Genomic DNA, 18,705 nt, shown 5'->3' with positions numbered 1-18,705 from the left:
TGACTTTAAGTTATTTTGTTAATTTATTCCAGCAGGTGTCAGTGCTGAGTCGAGGCAAAATCCTTTTTCCAATTGTAAAATTTTAATTAAGAAAATTAATGGGTCAGGCGATGAAAAGATTTTTTTTTTATTTCTCCTATTTTCTGTTTCTCAGGAGTTCTAGATTCATTCTTTTCGGCTTCAAAAGAGACGGGGTCTCGCTATGTTGCCCAGGCTGGAGTGCAGTGGCTATTCACAGGCGCGATCCCACTACTGATCAGCACGGGAGTTTTGACCTGCTCCGTTTCCGACCTGGGCCGGTTCACCCCTCCTTAGGCAACCTGGTGGTCCCCCGCTCCCGGGAGGTCACCATATTGATGCCGAACTTAGTGCGGACACCCGATCGGCATAGCGCACTACAGCCCAGAACTCCTGGGCTCAAGCGATCCTCCTGCCTCAGCCTCCCGAGTAGCTGGGACTACAGGCGCGCGCCACCGCGCCCGGCGCTCGAGAGCAGCGCAAGTTAATACTAGAGGCTGAGTTGCGTTGACGTCATCAGCCGTGCCGGCCTAGCCTGTTTCCGAGACCGCCCCGATATACTCCCTCGAAACAGCATAGCCGCACTGCGCTCGCGTCATTGGTCGGCACTGCATTCTGGGTAAGCCGTGTCTTGAAAATTTGAAGAGCGCATGCGTGGGGTAGCTCCTTCCTTTTGCCTCGTTGCATCCGAGAGAGCAAGATGGGTCACCAGCAGCTCTACTGGAGCCATCCGAGGAAATTTGGCCAGGGTTCTCGTTCTTGGTAAGAAACAATGTGGTTTTAGGGAAGGGTTGCACTCGGTTGTGACGCCGCCAGATCTCTCATGGAGAGGAGTCCGCCGCGCCTCGTGGGGGTAGACCGACTCTGGAGCCGTGACTGCCGCCATTACGGGCCTCTGACGGGTGGCGAAAGATCGGTGGTGCGGGTGGTGGCCCCCGAGTGCGGAATCCTTCCATTTCGGCGGCTCGCAGTAACGCATTCTCTTCTTACAGCCGCGTCTGCTCAAACCGGCACGGTCTGATCCGGAAATACGGCCTCAATATGTGCCGCCAGTGTTTCCGTCAGTATGCGAAGGATATAGGCTTCATTAAGGTACGCGGCCGCGGGGTTGTCTCCTCCCGGTTCTGTGAGCTGGGAACGTAGATATTTACTTATTTAGAGCTTTCGACCAACAGCGTTTTCTCTCTTAGTTGTTAGCGGGGCTTTTTGGGGTATCGGACAGCACGGTTGAAGAGTTTGGACAGGGTAATGGGATAGATTTTACAGTCTCACTCCTTTTTACCAGTGGCAGTCAGTTTTAGAAAACACTGGAAATTAAGTTTCAGATCTCTTGAATCGTATCTAGACATTTTCCAGCGAAATACATGTGTTGGCCACTGCCCGGAGACGTGAGATAGCATATCCTGGAATGAGCTTGAGAATTGGGGCCAGACAGACTTTAGGATTCAAGATAAATTCTCCTGACGTTAGTCCAGTCCCATGAAGTTCCGTTTCTGCCTGAGAAAAATAAATGGCAAGGTTGTTGTGTAAATTAGTTACGCATATGTGGAGCTGTCTTCCCTTCTAAAATTTAGATAAATGCCAGAATGTTTTCTTCCCCGTATGGTGAAAACTACCACTTACTTTCTTGGCTCTTTGAGATATACAGTTACTGGTGTTACAGTATGATGTCGGGTAGACACAAAGTATCGTAGCGTTAGACTTTTAGTTTTGACCACTTAGCAAATATATGCTTGTTACATTGTGGAAGTTCATGTATCTCACTCGGTGGGGTGGGAGGTGGTGTGTCAGTGATGAGAATGGACTCAAGCCCTTGAGCTAATAGCTTGTGGCCTTGTTACTCAGAGGGTTAAATGAGTTAACGTCCGAATGATTGCTATAGTAGGGTCTCTCACACATTGAATACCAAAGTACTAGCTGTGTAATTAGTTACCTACTTAATCAGCCTGAGGTTTTGGTAAAGATTTTTTTATGTAGTAGTGTTTTCTGGTGGGGAATTTTTTGATGGAAGAAGTGAATACCAGTACTAAAGATTACAGTCTAGAATATAATAGTGGTTTGTGGAACAGCTTGTTGTAAACATTCAATACATATTTTAAGATTTTTAGAGCTTGGTGGCTAGTTTGGGTGGGTTAGATTTCTGGTTTGAACCTCATTCTTTTGTAATGAGAGCCAGTGTTTGTGAGAATAAAATAGGTATTTAAACATTTTGGATTAATATATTTCTTGTCTTTTTTTTTTTTTTTTTTTCTTTGCAGTTGGATTAAGTGAACTTCCTTGAATGGGTCATCCAAGATACCTACCTGCAGATAACCAAGATACTTACCTTAATGCCAGCTCATTGTACATAAAATAAAAATTCTCACATTATGAGTGCTTTAAAGTGAATGGAATGGTCATTTGATTACAGGAATCTCCTTTTTCAAATGTGCTATTTTCTCAACGGTTCATCACCAACATATGTGGCTTACTTTCTTTTAATGTAAAAGTACTCATGTTGAACTCTGCTAAAAATGCCAGCGTTGTTTTTATATTTCAAAAAAACATTTTTATTAACATAAAATGGCTTGCATATGGGAGCATCCAGCATATAACCCAAGTTAAGTGTCTCATAGGTAATAGATTTGCTGCGGTGAGCTAGGCAGTAGAGATAGAACTGTTGAAACATGTTTTTTTGAAAAAACAAAAAAACAAAAAAAACTACTACTGAAACCTTGGCATTGCCCAGAGGTGCAGAGGTAGTGGTCCTGGCTTTTGGGGTAATTAACAGATGAAAGACTATAAGTTTGTCAAATGTTTGTATGTGGAAGGAGAGACCGGTGATTAAAAGTTCATGGGTCTTGTCAGCAAAATAAACTTGGATGATGCAAAGGTGGAAGGAGGGAAACAAGTATGTTGGAAGGCAAGTGATCTTGGCTCGGACTAGGATAAAAGGGAGTGTTTGAGGTCGTCTGCAAACATGGCTTTAGAAGAGCAAGATGACAGGATTTGTTGTAAGCTTGGATGGGGGAGATACAAAATAAAGGATTCTAAGGGTTGGTCCAAGCAATGGGAAGGCTATAGTCCTTCCTGAGTGAGAACTGAAAATGGTTTGGGGAAGAAGAGTTAAGTTTAGGGCATAGTAAGTTGAAGGTGCTTTTAGACTTCCATATGGAGTTCCCAAGTAGATAAGCATTTGGGTACATTACTCTGGAATCGTCGGGAACTTGGGAGTGCTTGTACAATTTTGGTTGTCCTAAGAATATGAATAATACCTGCTAATTTGGGATCTCATTGTAACTAGAAGAGATCCAATTCCTAAAATCTAGGGAAAATCTAGGGAGTGAATAATATATGAACAGGACTGTTGTGGGTTACTCCGGGACAGGTGGGAAGATGAAAAGACTGCAGGAGAAACCAAGAGAATGGCATACCAGAAGCCAAGCAGGGAGTGATCAGCTAACTTTCTAATAAACTTGGGTTGATACCGTGTCTCCTCAGGAAGGGAAGTGCGGCTAGAAATAAGTGGAACAATTTAACTGATGGTGGTTAAGCTATCTGCAAAGTTTCAAAAACATGACAAATGTATTGCTACTGTAGGTGCTCATGGAAGTTGGGGACAACTGAAGTTTAACTATGATGAGCTTTTTGGCAAATACACCTTTGCTCCTAACCTTGCCCAGGAGTAGGGGATAATAAACCGTAGTTGCTGCTGGAGAGATGTTTGGGGAAGAGCCAGGTTTCAAACTGTAAGGTGTAAAGAATATTGGAATATACCAAAGAATATTGGAAGAAGAGCTTGAAGGTGTAGGAAAGTTTCTGGTAAGGGAATGGAGCTGCTATCACAGATAGAGTGGTTAAGACCTGTACTAGCTGAACAAATGTGGAAATTTCAGATGTGATAAGACTCCTACATCTAATGATTTTAGATAAATGAGGTTGAGAGATGCTTGGTTTGGTTTGTGACACTTGGATGAGCTGAACTCTGGTCTGGTGGGATGGTGCTATGTAAATACTTGCTCCCATATGTATTGTGTGTTGGCCAAGGGGACATGCCCTAGCCAGTCCTGGCCCTGTGTGTATGAGTGAATGGGAAGGCTGGTGTGGATTAGGTGGTCTGACTTCTCTTCTAGGAGTTGAATAATTTACTGCTTAAGACTTAACATGTATGTGCCAGAAAGGCTGAGTGCCTTAAGTGCGCTATTTTTTTCAAGTCACAGACTTTTTCATAGAATGCTCATTATACCACTGAGGAAAACAGGCTTAGAGTTGCAGTTATTTCATTACCAAAGTCTACCCAAGTAAAGTGATCAGAACTGGTCTAGAACTAGAGACTGTCCAATATCAAAGCTAATGTTCTTACTGCCTACTACACACTCTTCCCCAGAAACAATTATATTAAGGCAGGAATTATTTCCATGTTTACTGCAGCACATAGCAACTGCCTTGTATATTAATAGTAGGTCCTTAATTGTTGAGTTAAATTACCTACTAAATGAATGTTCAATGATGTTGATGGCAAAATACGACAAATCCATGACCAATCCAAACAACCATTGGAGCATAGAGAATATATTCTTAGATTTTGGGTCCCTTGACTTACTAAATTAGATCTGTCAAGGACCTGCCAAGATTTTTGTTCAGCTTATTACTGAAACCAGTAAACTTTCAGCCTGTTCAAACAATTAAAAAACATTCCTAGTAGGTGAACCAAGGATGTTGAAATGAGCTTACAAATAAGTGTAAAAACTGGCCTTTTCAACAGGAGAGGGAAGTAATTTGTCCACTGGGCAGAATTAGAAGTTGTCTCTGGGCAAGTATGTAACCTTCGGGCTGTAGACTACCTGGAACACAAAGGCTTGGTTGGGCCCCTCACCCCAAGATTGTGCTAGCCAGAGCTCTGATTTCCTTGAAAGGCATCAGCAAACTTTTGGTCCATTTCAAAATCACAATTTTTCTCCATGGATTCTCAGACTTTTACCTATAATTGGTAAAATTTTCAAGTTCATGTATTGTGTCAGGCACAATGCTTTACTGGAATTAGACTCTTTATAATATAACTCTGTGAGGTATAGCTCCTTTATTTTACAATGAGGCAACTGAGGCAAAAAGAATAAGTAACTTTTCCAAGATAGTATTGTAAGTGAAGTTCAAACTAAATAGAGTATCTCCGGAACTGCTGTTAACATTAAACTATAAATGTCCAGCATTTATGAAAAGCTTTGGTAAATTTTAGTAGTTTTAAAATAACCTACTAGAGAAATAAATTTCAATACAAAGTAGAAAATTGCACATGTGGTGCAATTTCACAATGGTAAAAAACAAACGACACAGAAAATACAAGGAAATATACCAGTATATTAGCAGTGATGGTCTTTGGGTGATAGAATTACAGGTAATTTGTTTTGAAGCAGTTAGATTTAAGATTTATTTTGGGACGGGGTATCCAGTGAGTACTGCAGTATCTAGTGCCCCAGCTACTAATATTGCTAATGAGGCTTCTGCTCCTTCCCAAACAGCTCATTCCATTTTTGGACTGCTCTTAGCATTGCTATGATTCTTTCCATTGATTTCCACCCACTGGTACTACTTCTTTGTGCTCTGGTACAAAAGAAGTCTAATCTCTTTTTTCTGCAAGAAAAAAAATTAAATATTTAGGCATGGGGGCTCTCGTGTTTTTCCAGAATCTTCTTAGTTCAGGTTAATTTGTGATTATTTCAACTGTCCCTCATAAGACACGATTTAAAGCTATCTCTGGTATTCTCTGAATTAATTCCACTCCATCTAGATCCTGATAGTGCCTGACATGACACTTTTCACAGGGCAGGCATGCAGTAAAAATTTGATGATTGAATGAATGAGCAGATTTGATTGACTTTAATTTGGCTGGGCATCAGTGTGTCTTCACTTTTTATGGGTCCTCTTTTACCATTACAGAAAGGCCAGAGACCATAGCCTCGGACAGCTATCTCCATGGCTAATGCCCCTGACAGTTTTAAAGCAGTCTGCTTTGCATAAGTTCTGCCGAGGACATAGTTCTTGTTGAAAACTATCCTTAATAATTGGTGCCTTAGAGATGTGGACTTTTAGATAGGCAAAACAAAGCTCTTCTAGGGTATAATTAAGAAGGGTTTAACAAGGTGTTCAAATTCCCCGAATATCCACAGAAGTTGAAAAAAGGAAAAAGGAAAAGAAGGCTGAGCTACTAGATGTTTTTCAAGAGTTAATTTAGAAAATTAAAGGCTCAATTTGTTGATATCACTGAATATATGTTGTACAGGAGTGAAAGCTATATAGGAGCCAAGATTAGATTACTACCTGTGCTAGTTGCAGGTGTCCTTTGTCTTTCAGAGCTTTAACAGAATTGAGATTGGAAGTGACAAGCTTAATCTAGATGGGCTAATTATAATTTAATGTCTCAATTTATAGCCATTTGGTTAATTAGAAAATAATTTAAAGAAGCCAGGCTGACTTTTTTGTTTACTGAAAATCCTTTTGTTAAATTTAACCTGTTATGTATGTTGATGGTGACCACTTCCTCGGGCTGATTCCTATGAACAAATGCTGGATTCCCTGATGTATGGAAGGCCTGTAGAACCATAGTATAGTGCCTTCCTCTTCCCTTCATCACTTCTGCCACCATACCATCCCCCCCAGACCCCACCCCAATTGGGAATCACTGATCTTGGAGCAGGGACTAAAATGTTAGTGGATCTGGAAGTGGCTGGTGTGGATCTCAAGTGGACTCCATTCCTATGGTTCAAAGGACACATTCAAGGAAGCTGTGCTCTGGGCTAAAATGACCCAATATTGTCTTCACTTCTGAATGTGTGCCATTGGTTACTTTCCTGGGCTCCTTTCTTCAGACCCTCGCCCTCCCATGTTGCTGTGGGTAACTCCTCCAGTGTTACCAGTGATTTTGATATCATTGGTGAGCTCCCTTGGTCAGACAGCAGGGTGCAGAAAAGGAGGGATGAATGTCCATTGATAGAGATTGAACAGAGTGGCTGAAGTCTGGAGGAAAGGGAGGAGTGAAATGTCCACAAGGCAGGGAGAGAGTGGGGCTAGTGTTAAGAGAAAAATCATGCCTTCTCAGGTGCCTGGGAGTCTCAGTCAGTTAATAAGCCAACTCTTGATTTTGGCTCAGGTTATGATCTCGGGGTCCTGGGATCAAGCTCCGCTGAGGGCTCCACACTAAATGGGGAGTCTGCTTCAAGATTCTCTTTCCTTCTGCCCCTCCCCCTGCTCATATATACATACTCTCTCTAAAATAAGTAAGTAAGTAAATAAATCTTTTAAAAAACAATGCCTTCTTTCTGTTTGTCTATTACCATGGTTCTGGAGCCAGTAATGTGGGATATCACTGATTTCTCTGAACATAGTTTAGGACAGGTTTAAATTCAGGAGCTGACATTGTAACCTCTACTCTGTAATAATCTAGGTTTTAGAATAGGATCTCTGTGAGTGTGTTTATGGTTTTTGATGATGTAGCAATGAAAGGAAAGAACAGTTTTGTTTAATAAAGTTGTAAGAGTATAAGTACCAGTAGGCAAATGCACATTATACAACCCAATAATAATTATGCTGATCGTGTAAACAGCTCCCCTGTGTAGACTAGCTGAGCCTCTATCACCGAACATCAAGCATTAACAGGAGGCGCTACAAAAATCAATAAAACTTCACCCAGGGAACCGAAGATATGTAGGTTACTAAAACTCCTAACAGTTAGCCATAAATAATGATATCTCATTATATTAATGCTAAAGGAGGTTTTGTTTTATTTCCTAAATAATAAAGAGATTACACATTAAAGCAATAGTTGACAAAGTGATAAACATTCATGGCAGCAAAGACAGATCAATAAAAGCACAAAATAAGAAATGGAATCTGTTTCTTGGCAATCTCATTAGCTGAACTTCATAGACTGAGTCTGGTCTACCTTGTGTTCTCTTTTTACATATCCACAAATTCCATTTTATGATGGCATTTGTGCATCTGTTCTTTCTTTGATGCTAATTAACTCCTATTACTATTCATGAAGATTAAGTGTGGACATCTAGCACTGATGATGTACTCAGCCAATCACCACAGGAAAAGGTTTGTGCAAATGAGTTCAAATATGGAACTTTTCTTGTAGGTAATCTCTTTAAACACAATTTCCTTTAAAGTTTTCTACATAGTCAGGAGTCTTTGTTATCTGTTTCCTGAGTATTCTAGCTTCTTTATTACTGACGGAGCAAATCATGACATTGAGTGCTCCTCATTTGGGTCCTTCATTATAGGTTTTCTAAATAATCTTATCCTTTTTTTACTGACTTTAATTTCTTCTTGAAAACCCTGCCACAAAGTTAAAAGCTGCTAAGTTGAAAAAAATTCCATTAATTTTATTGGAAAAAAGTTATGATGTATTCCATTGCGCCAGAAGATTCTCAAGTAATTTTCATAAATAGGAAAATATACCAATTAAACAATTAAAGAAAGCTTATAAAAGTAATAACAATTTAAAAGGATGCTGACACCAAATGGTGTACAGAAATTCAATTCTGGCACAGATTCCCAAATTTAAAAAGTGCAATCTCAAAGCACTATGGGGTTAGCGTCTTGGGCATCCCAACGGGTGGCTTTTTCTGGAGACCAGTGTCCTATTTTCATTGCTGCTTTCCCTGTTCCAGTGTCCTTGCAACATTCAGGCTCTTGATTCAAGAGTGTTAGGCCTGCAGATAGAGGTATGTAGCACTTCTGTGACTGACCGACCATTCAATCTCAGGATAGCACACCGAGGAAAAACAAAAATGAGTAAAACCAGACTGTTCTCCTTTATGGAGAACATTATTTATGGAATGAACTGTCAGTAAGAATATCTTTTGTGTGTTTGTCATATATTACCTTTTACTGACATTTATCCTTCCAATTCATTCTCAACTTTTTAAAACTGGTGTGTCTCTCTCTTTAAATATTTTTTTTTCTTAAATTTGAATACAGAGAAGATGGTGGAATAGTAGAAGACATAAATTTTGTCTAGTCCCAGAAATTCAGCTAGATAGTTATCAAACAACTCTGAACACCTACAAACTCAACAGGAGATCGAAGAGAAGAACAACAGCAATTCTAGGAACAGAAAGTTGACCACTTTCTGGAAGGTAGGATGTGCAGAGAAGTAAATCCCAAACAATGGGAAGATAGACCGTGGCGGGAGGGGCTGGCTTCTGGCAAGTGGTGGAGCAGTGGAGCACAAAATCAGAACTTTTAGAAGTCTTCCACTGAGGTACATTGCTCCAGAGGCTAAGTGGGGGGTGGCGAGATCGGGGAGTGGAGCCCTCGCAGGGACAGCATGGTCTCAGGACTCTCAGGGGTCACAGAAGGACTGGGGGTGTCTGAGTGTGACAGAGCTGCTAAGTATATGAGTGGGGAATCTGGCTGCAGAGACAGAGCCGAGGAAGGGCTATCAACTCTGGGTTACCTTAAACCATGATCTGAGGCAAGTCAGGCCACTGCTCTTTGAGCAGGGACTCCACAAGTGGCAGATCTAGGGAGACCCTCCCCCATTCCTCCCCCAGGGGAGTGGCATGGCAGCATGCTGCAGGAATCTGCTGGGTTTGGAGACTCCTAACGGGGCTGTGTGCCTGTGATAGAACCACTTGGTCACAGGCTGGGTGAGTTTAGAGCGTGGCTGGAGACCAGGGAGATGGGAGGGATTGACTGCTTTTCTCTGAGGACACACTGAGGATTGGGACCCTGAGCTCTTGGCTCCTACCAGGCCAGAGATTGGGAGGCTGCCATTTTCATTCTTCTCCAAAGATGTAGGGAAAGCTATTCAGGGAACAAAAGCTCCTGAGACCAAAATCGAGCAGATTACTTAGCCTGGCCCCTGGCAAGGGTGGTGCAATTCCTACTTGGGCAAAGACATTTGAGAACCACTGCAACAGGCCCCTCCCCCAGAAGGTCAGCAAGAACATCCAGCCAAGACCAAGTTTATTGATCAATGAGAACTGCAAAACACCAGAGCTAGGGGAATACAGCACATAGAATTCATAACTTTTTAAACATGATTCTTTAGTCTTTCAAAGTTAAAATTTTTAAATTTTAGTTAATTCTATTTTTTTGAAATTTTCCTCTTTTCTATTTTAACCTCTTTTAACTATTTTATCTTATCAATACCTTTTTAAAAATCTTTTTAAATTTTCATTTTTTTAGTCATATTCTATCCCATCATTGTGTTTAAACTTATTTCTTGTATACATATACATTTATCTTTCTTTAAAATTTTGGGATACAGTTTCTTCTAATATACCAAAATATCTAAATCTAGCATATGGCTTGGTTCTAGTCTCCAGCCTCATCATATTCTCTCCTTTTTTCTTCTTTTCTCAACCAACTTCTTACCTCATCAATTCCTTCCTTAAAATAATTTTTTTTTAAAAGATTTTATTTATTTATCAGAGAGAGGGAGAGAGCGAGCACAGGCAGACAGAATGGCAGGCAGAGGCAGAGGGAGAAACAGGCTCCCTGCTGAGTAAGGAGCCCAATGTGGGACTCGATCCCAGGACGCTGGGATCATGACCTGAGCCGAAGGCAGCTGCTTAACCAACTGAGCCACCCAGGCGTCCCCTTAAAATAATTTTTAATTTTCATCATTATAGTCATATTCCATCCCTTCATCGTGTTTACCCTTATTTTTGTATATATATAAGATTCTCTTTCTTTAAAATTTTGGGAGGCAGTTTCTTCTAACAGAACAAAATACACCCAACATCAAGTGTGTAGCTCTGTTCTACTCACCAGCCTAATCATGTGTGTGTGTGTGTGTGTGTGTGTGTGTGTATATATATTCTTTTCCTTTCTTCTCCCCCTGGTTTTGGTCTCTTCTGATTTGGTTAGTGTATATTTTTCTGGGGTGGTTGTTACCCTTTGAATATTTTGTTCTCTCATTCTTCTGTTCTCTAGATAAAATGACAAGGCTGAAAAACTCATCTCAAAACAAAACAAAACAAAACAAAACAAAAAACAAGAGGGAGTACCAACTGCTAGGGACCTAATCAATATGGGCGTTAGTAAGATGTCAGAACAAGAGTTCAGAATGACAATTATAAAGATGATAGCTGGGCTTGAAAAAAGCATAGAAGATACTAGAGAATCCCTTTATGGAGAAATAAAGTCCCTTTCTGGAAAAATTAAAGGACTAAAATCTAACCAAGTTGAAATTTAAAAAAAGCTATTACTGAGGAGCAATAAAGAATGGAGTTTCTTACTGCTAGGATAAATGAGGCAGAAGAGAGCAGTAGTGATATAGAACCAAATGATGGAGAATAAAGAAGCTGAGAAAAAGAGAGATCAACAACTACTGGATCACGAGGGGAGAATTCGAGAGATAAGTAATGCCATGAGACAAAACAATATTAGAATAATTGGGATCCCAGAAAAAGAAGAAAGAGAGAGAGGGCAGAAGGTATATTGAAGCAAATTATAGCAGAGAACTTCCCTAATTTGGGGAAGGGAATAAGCGTAAAAATCTAGGACACACAGAGAACCCCCCTCAAAATCAATAAAAATAGGTCAACATCCTGTCCTCTAATAGTACAACTTACAAGTCTCAGAGACAAAGGGAAAATTGCACTATCACTAGTCATATTCCCTATGCTGTGCCCTTTATTACTGTGCCTTACTCATTTTATAACTGGAAGCCTGTATCCTCCACTCCCCTTCACCTGTTTTGCCCATCCCTCACTATCCTGATCTTTTCTGAAAATCATAGATTTATTCTCTGTACTTATAGGTCTTATTCTGCTTTTTGTTTATTCATTCCTTTTGTTTTTTAGATTCCATATATAAGTGACATTATATGATATTTACCTCAGTCTGACTTATTTCACTTAGCATAATATGCTCTAGGTCCATCTAGGTTATTGAAAATGGCATGATCTCATCCTATTTTATGGCTGAGTAATATCCCATGGCATGCTTGCTCATGTGATTGTGCATGTGTTTGTGTACACCAAACTTTCCCTATCAATTTTTTCACACTATTATTTCCCCATCTATCAACGGACACTTAGATTGCTTCCATATCTTGGCTATTGTAAATAAAGCTTCAATAAACATAGGCGTGCATGTATCTTTTCAAATCAGTGTTTTCATTTTCGCTAGGTAAATACCCAGAACTGGAATTATGTTCTATTTTTAATACTTTGAGGAACTTCCATACTGTTTTCCACAGTGGCTGCACCAATTTCTATTCCCACTAACAGTGCATGAGGGGTCCTTTTTCTCTGTGCCCTCTCCAATGCTTGCTATTTCTTGTTTGTGATTTAGCCATTCTCACAGCTGTGAGGTGATACCTTATTGTGGTTTTGGTTTTCATTTCCCTGATGATTAGTGAGGATGAACATCGTTTCATGTGTCTTTTGGCCATCTATATGTCTATTCAGGTCCTCTGCCCATTTTTAAAGCAGTTTTTGTTTTGTTTTGTTTTTGGTGTTCTGTAAATTCTTTACATATTTTGGTTTTTCACTCTTTATAAGATAAATCTTTAGCAGATTTCTTCTCCCATTCACTAGGTTGCCTTTTTGCTTTATTGATGGTTTTCTTTGCTGTGCAAGCACATTTTATTTTGATGTAGTCCCTTTTATATTGTTTCCCTTGCCTCAGGAGACATATCTAGAAAAACCTTGTTACAGCTGATGTCAGAGGAATGACTGCCTGTGCTCTCTTCTAGAATTCTTATGGTTTCAGGTCTTACATTTAGATCTTTAATCTATTTGGAGTTTATTTTTGTTTATGGTGTAAGAAAGTGGTCCAGGTTCATTCTTTTACATGGAGTATTCCCAGCACCATTTACTGAAGAGACTGTATTTTCCCCATTGCATATACTTGCTTCCTTCATCATAGATTAATTGACCATATAGCTGTGGGCTTATTTCTGGGCTCTCTATTTTGTTTAATTGATCTGTGTGCTAAACTTTTTTAAAAAATTGAGGTGTAACTGACATTTAATATTGTATAAGCTTCAGGTGTACCACATATTGATGGATACATTTATATATTGCATTAGGGTTATCACAGCATTAGGTAACATCTCCAACATTTCACGTAATTATCATTTCACTCTGTGGTGGGAACATTAAGATCTAGTTTCTTAGCAACTTTGAAGTATATAATGCAGTATTGTTGTAATCACAATGCAGTGCATTCAATCCGCAGAACTTGCTTATCTTCTGACAGCAAGTTTGTACCCTTTGAGCAACTTCTCCCTGATTCCCCCTATCCCACAGCCCCTGGCAAGCACCAACCTATTCTTTATTTCTACCAGTTTGATTTTTTTCAGTTTGCACATATAAATGATATCAAACAGTATTTGTCTTTTTCAGTCTGACTTATCTCACTTAGCATAATACCCTCAAGGTTCCATCCATGTCATAAATGACATAGTTTCCTTCTTTTTCATGGCTGAATAATACTCTTTGTTTATATATATATATACAGATTCATATACATGTGTGTATATATATATATATACACACATACATACATATATTTATATATTCTCACATCTTCTTTGTTCATTCATCCCCTTGATAGATGCTTACATTGTTTTCATATTTTGGCTATTATGAATAAAATGTTGGGATACAGATACCTCTTGATATCCTTTCATTTCCTTTGGATATATATCTAGAATGGGATATCTGGATCATATATGATAGTTCTATTTTTAATATTTTGAGGAAACTCCATATCGTTTTCCATAGTGACTACACCAATTTGCAAGCCCCCAACAGTGCACAAGGGTTTCCTTTTTCTCCACGTCCTAGTCAACACTTGTCATTTCTTGTCTTTGATGATAGCCATTCTAACAGGTGTGAGGTGATATGACATTGTGGTTTTGATTTTCATTTCCGTGATGATTAGAGATGTTGAGCACCTTTTCAAGTATTTGATGGCCACTTGTATGTCTCTTTTGGAGAAATGTTTATTCAGTTCCTCCTCCCATTTTTAATTGGGTTGTTTGTTTTTTTGTTATTGCATTGTATGAGTTTTTTTTTTTTTTTTAAGATTTATTTTTAGGGAGAGAGTGTGAGAGCAGGGATGGGGTGGGTGGCAGGGAGGAAGAATCTTCAAGCAAACTCCCTGCTGAGGGCAGAGACTGATGAAGCGCTCAATCTCATGACCCATGAGATCCTGACCTGACCCAAATCAAGAGTTAGACGCTTAACCAACTGAGACACCCAGGCACCCGGTGAGTTCTTTATATATTTTAGATATTATCCACTATCAAATATATGATTTTCAAATATTTCCTCCCATTCTTTAGGTTGCATTTTCATTTTGTTGATCATTTCTTTTGCTGTGCTGAAGTTTTTTGGTGTAGTCCTACTTGTAGATTTTTGCTTTTATTGATGGTGCTTTTTGTTTCATACCTGAAAAATCATTGCCAAGACCAATATCAAAGAGTTTTCTCCTGTGTTTTCTTCTAGGAATTTTATGGTTTCAAATCTTGTGCTTGTTTTTAATCCACTTTGAGTTAATTTTTGTGAGTGGTCTAAGATAGGGGTCAAATTCAATTTTTCTGCATGTAGTTATCCAGTTTTCCCAGCACCATTTATTTTATTTTTTAAAGAGTTCTTAAATTTATTTGACAGAGAGAGAGAGTGAGAGGGAGAGAGAGAGTATAAGCAGGGGGAGTAGCAGAGAGAGAGGGAGAAGCAGACTCTCTGCTGAGCAGGGACCTCCCCCACTGCCCCCGACATGGGGCGCCATCCCAAGACTCTGGGATCATGACCTGAGCTGAAGGCAACCACTTAACTGACTGAGTCACCCAGGTGCCTCTCCCCCACTCCAACTTATTTTAGAGATTGTCATTTTCCCTTGAATATTCTTGGCTCCTTGGCAAATATTAGTTGACTATGTATGTAGGAGCTTATTTTTGTGGTCTTGATTCTGTTCCACTGTTCTATGTATGTGTCTTTTTTTTTTTTTTTAAAGATTTTATTTATTTATTTATTTATTTATTTTTTTTTATTTACTTGAGAGAGAGAGAGTGAGAAGGTGAGAGAGGAGAAGGTCAGAGAGAGAAGCAGACTCCTCATGGAGCTGGGAGTCCGATGCGGGACTCGATCCCGGGACTCCAGGATCATGACCTGAGCCGAAGGCAGTCGTCCAACCAACTGAGCCACCCAGGCGTCCCTATGTGTCTTTTTTTATATCAGCACTATCCTGTTTTGATTACTCTAGGTTTTTAGCTTGAAACCAGGAATTGTAATGCCTCCAGCTTTATTCTTTTGCAGGATTGCTTTGGTTATTTGGGGTCTTTTGTGATTTCATACAAATATTAGGACTGTTCTATTACTGTGAAAAATGCCATTGGAGTTTTGATAAGGATTGTGTTCCTCTCTAGATGACTTTGGGTTGTATGGACACTTTAACAATATTAATTTTTCTAGTCCATATATATGGGATATCATTCCATTTATTTGTGTCTTCTTTAATTTCTTTCATTAATGTTTTATAGTTTTCAGTGTACATATTTTTCCTCCTTGGTTAGATTTAGACATAAGTGTTTTATTGTATTGACACTATTGCAAATGGGATTGTTTACTTAATACTTTTTTCAATTTGTTGTTAGTGTGTAGCAATACAACTGATTTTTTTTTTGTTGACTTTGTGTTCTGGAATTTTACTGAATTCATTTATCAGTTCTAGTTCTGACAGTTGTGTGTGTGTGTGTGTGTGTTTGTGTGTGTGTGTGTGTGTGTGTGTGTAGGCTTTAGGGTTTTCTGTAGATAATATCCTGTCATCTGCAAACAGACAACTTCTTCCTTTTTTTTTTCCTTCTGAGAGAGATAGAGGGAAAGCATAGGTGTGTGAGTGGGATCAGGGGAGAGAAAAAGGGAAAGAGAGAGAGAGAATATTAAGCTGGCTCTGCTCCCAGCAAGGAGCCTGTCCTGGGGTTCTCACAACCCTGAGGTTATGACCTGAACTGAAATCAATCAACCTGAGTTGGTTGCTTAACCAACTGAGCCACCCTGGTGCCCTGTTGAGCCACATTTTTCTTTGAGAGCGCCTCTATGTATGCATGTATGCATGCATGAAATCTGTTCTTTCCCCTAGTTAATACATCTTATATCAGCTTGATTTGCAGGCTCCAGCCACTGAAACTTGGAAAATAGGAGAAGAGTTGTTTTGCCCTCACCTATAAACTCCAACAACTCCTCTCTCTATTTATTCTCCCTGAAGCTGAATGGCACCCTTCCTGCCTCAGGGTAAGTTGTTTCTGCCCACCTCCCACCTTCAGTTCAAAGCACCTCTCCATCTCCCCAGTGGTTTCTCACGATATTGTCTGCGTTTTGACGGTTTCCCTTTATAGTTCCTCCAGAGTTCATCTGGGAGTCGGGAGTCCTCAGGAGTTCAGTGAGAGTGGGAAATGGAGCTGGAACAGTAGTATTCTTAATTTGTTCTTTTTGTGGAGACAATAAGGTTGGACTGCTCTCGGGAATATCAACAATGAGAAGTGTGCTTAGACTTTGGGGGCAGCCTTAGGAATGAGGGAGAGGTGAGTCTCCGATGTAATTAAAGTGTTTTCTGGGGCATCTGGGTGGCTCAGTGGGTTAAAGCCTCTGCCTTCGGCTCAAGTCATGATCCCAGGGTCCTGGGATCAAGCCCCGCATTGGGCTCTCTGCCCAGCGGGAGCTGTTCCCCCCTCTCTTTCTGCCTGCCTCTCTGCCTACTTGTGATCTCTGTCTGTCAAATAAATAAGTAAAATCTTAAAAAAAATTAACAAAAAATAAAGTGTTTTCTTTTTATCTTTGATTACACAGTCTTTAGGCTCAATTCCTACTCTATTATTATGAGATTTTATAGTTACGAGTTTCATGTAAAGGAAATGTCGAGAATAATAATAATAATAATAATAATAATAATAATAATAATATAATTATCATTTGTTTGAATGTTTTATAGTCATCTCTCTCTACCAGACACTTTAAAATCCTCACAAAAGCTCCGAGAGGGAAGAGCTTAATATCTCATTTTACACATAAGTAAATTTGAGGCTCAGAAAAGTCAGGTCAATTGCACAGAAGTAGAGCTGGGATTTGAATTCAGGCTGTCTGACTTCAAAGTGTAAGGTCTTGGGTGCCTGGGTGGCTCAGTGGGTTAAAGCCTTTGCCTTTGGCTCAGGTTATGATCCCAGGGTCCTGGGATCGAGCCCCACATCGGGCTTTCTGCTCGGCGGGGAGCCTGCTTCCTCCTCTCTCTCTCTGCCTACTTGTGATCTCTGTCTGTCAAATAAATAAATAAAATCTTAAAAAAAAAATGAAAAGTTCTTTAAAAAAACAAAACAAAACAAAAAAACAAAGTATAAGATCTTAATTACACACTGCTCTGCAGGCAAAGCACATGGGATGTTAAATAAATTGTGGGGTTTTTCTCCTCCCCACAGTGATGTCTCAGTTTTAGGGAAACTCTGGGTACAGTTTGGTTGTTTGAATTTCCACGTCTATGCTAGGATATGTTTTTGGAATATCCTTATTTAAGAAAAGGAGAAGTAACCATTGTGCTTAGCAATTTGTCGATAATAAGGTATCCAAGGCTCCCGACCATGCTGAAAAAAGCGTGATTCATCCAAGCTGGCTTAATTAGGTAACTGGAAGATCACGGGGTTCTGTGGGCCCACAGGTCACGCCTTCGATGACACTCAGGCTATGTGGCTCAGACATGAGGCTGAAACCCTGTCTGGAAAGCTGTGTTGGCCTTTCTTTTGTAGACTGAGTCTGGGGACTTCACCAAAATCCAAAGGGACTTACGTCTCTTTTTCTTTCTGCTACCTGATTTCCACTCTTTTCCGAAATTGCCTGGAAAGAAAAGAAGTTCTCTTAGAGGATTAAAAAACCCCATAGTTCATAACTCTTTTACATACAAAACAAATTAATTAATGAGAGAAAAAGTAAGATGTTACAGCCAGTTCGAAAGGGAAGTTCAAAGAGCAGAGGCAAAAATAAGCCAGGAAATAAATGTGTAAGTGGATGCATACTGGTTTATTTTAAGGGTAGAAGGAAATCAACTGTGCTGCAGTAGGCAGAATTCATTTGCATGTCTGTAGACAAGAATTCTTTGCACTGCTATCAGTTATTTACAGATTTATAAGCAGATCAAAGAGAACCCCATAGAATCAGATAATCCAGAATGGGAATGCTGTAAATAGCACACATTTGGAAGCACTCAGAAATCCTTTTGGTCCATTTCAAAGTTTATCACAATTTTTCCCTGACAGGTCACATTGCATATCTGATCACTTTTGTACTTACTTATTTCTTGTAATTATACTCAATCATTGAAAGAAGATTATGCAATGAGAAGTGTACCTTTTTTTTCCTTCAGTCATTCTAAACTAAAAACATCTTAGAACTAGATGCCTTAATAGAAAGAAATTTGTTTAACTGTGTGCATGCCCTCGCATGCGTGTATCTGTGCGTGCACGCGTGGGCGTGTGTGTGTGTGTGGCAGGGACACTCTGGCAAAGCAGAAGAACATTAGGACCTTCATTGTAACAGAGCACAAGCCTGTTAATAAGAAAGGACCAAATTCAAAGGCGTATACTCACGTCCCATTCTGGGTGAGAACAGACTTATCTCCACTCTGCTACTCACGTGTTCACACTGATGGCTACGGGACCTCTAGCCTGAAGGAAATGAGGACATTTGTTTGTTGAGGTTG

The 18,705-nt window shown here is 39.8% G+C and overlaps 1 protein-coding gene across 1 annotated transcript; it reads left to right on the top strand.

Moving 5' to 3' along the window:
- Positions 1-646: 646 nt before the first annotated feature.
- Positions 647-2,406, top strand: RPS29 (ribosomal protein S29). Its single transcript, XM_032344156.1, has 3 exons — positions 647-780; positions 1,011-1,110; positions 2,277-2,406. Exons 1-3 carry the CDS (start codon positions 719-721, stop codon positions 2,283-2,285), a joined length of 171 nt encoding a protein of 56 aa, XP_032200047.1. The 5' UTR covers positions 647-718; the 3' UTR covers positions 2,286-2,406.
- Positions 2,407-18,705: the final 16,299 nt, after the last annotated feature.

This window comes from Mustela erminea, chromosome 5, assembly GCF_009829155.1.
Source record: "Mustela erminea isolate mMusErm1 chromosome 5, mMusErm1.Pri, whole genome shotgun sequence".
In the NCBI taxonomy this organism is placed as follows: domain Eukaryota; kingdom Metazoa; phylum Chordata; class Mammalia; order Carnivora; family Mustelidae; genus Mustela; species Mustela erminea.
This window is presented reverse-complemented; position numbering and strand designations above follow the sequence as displayed.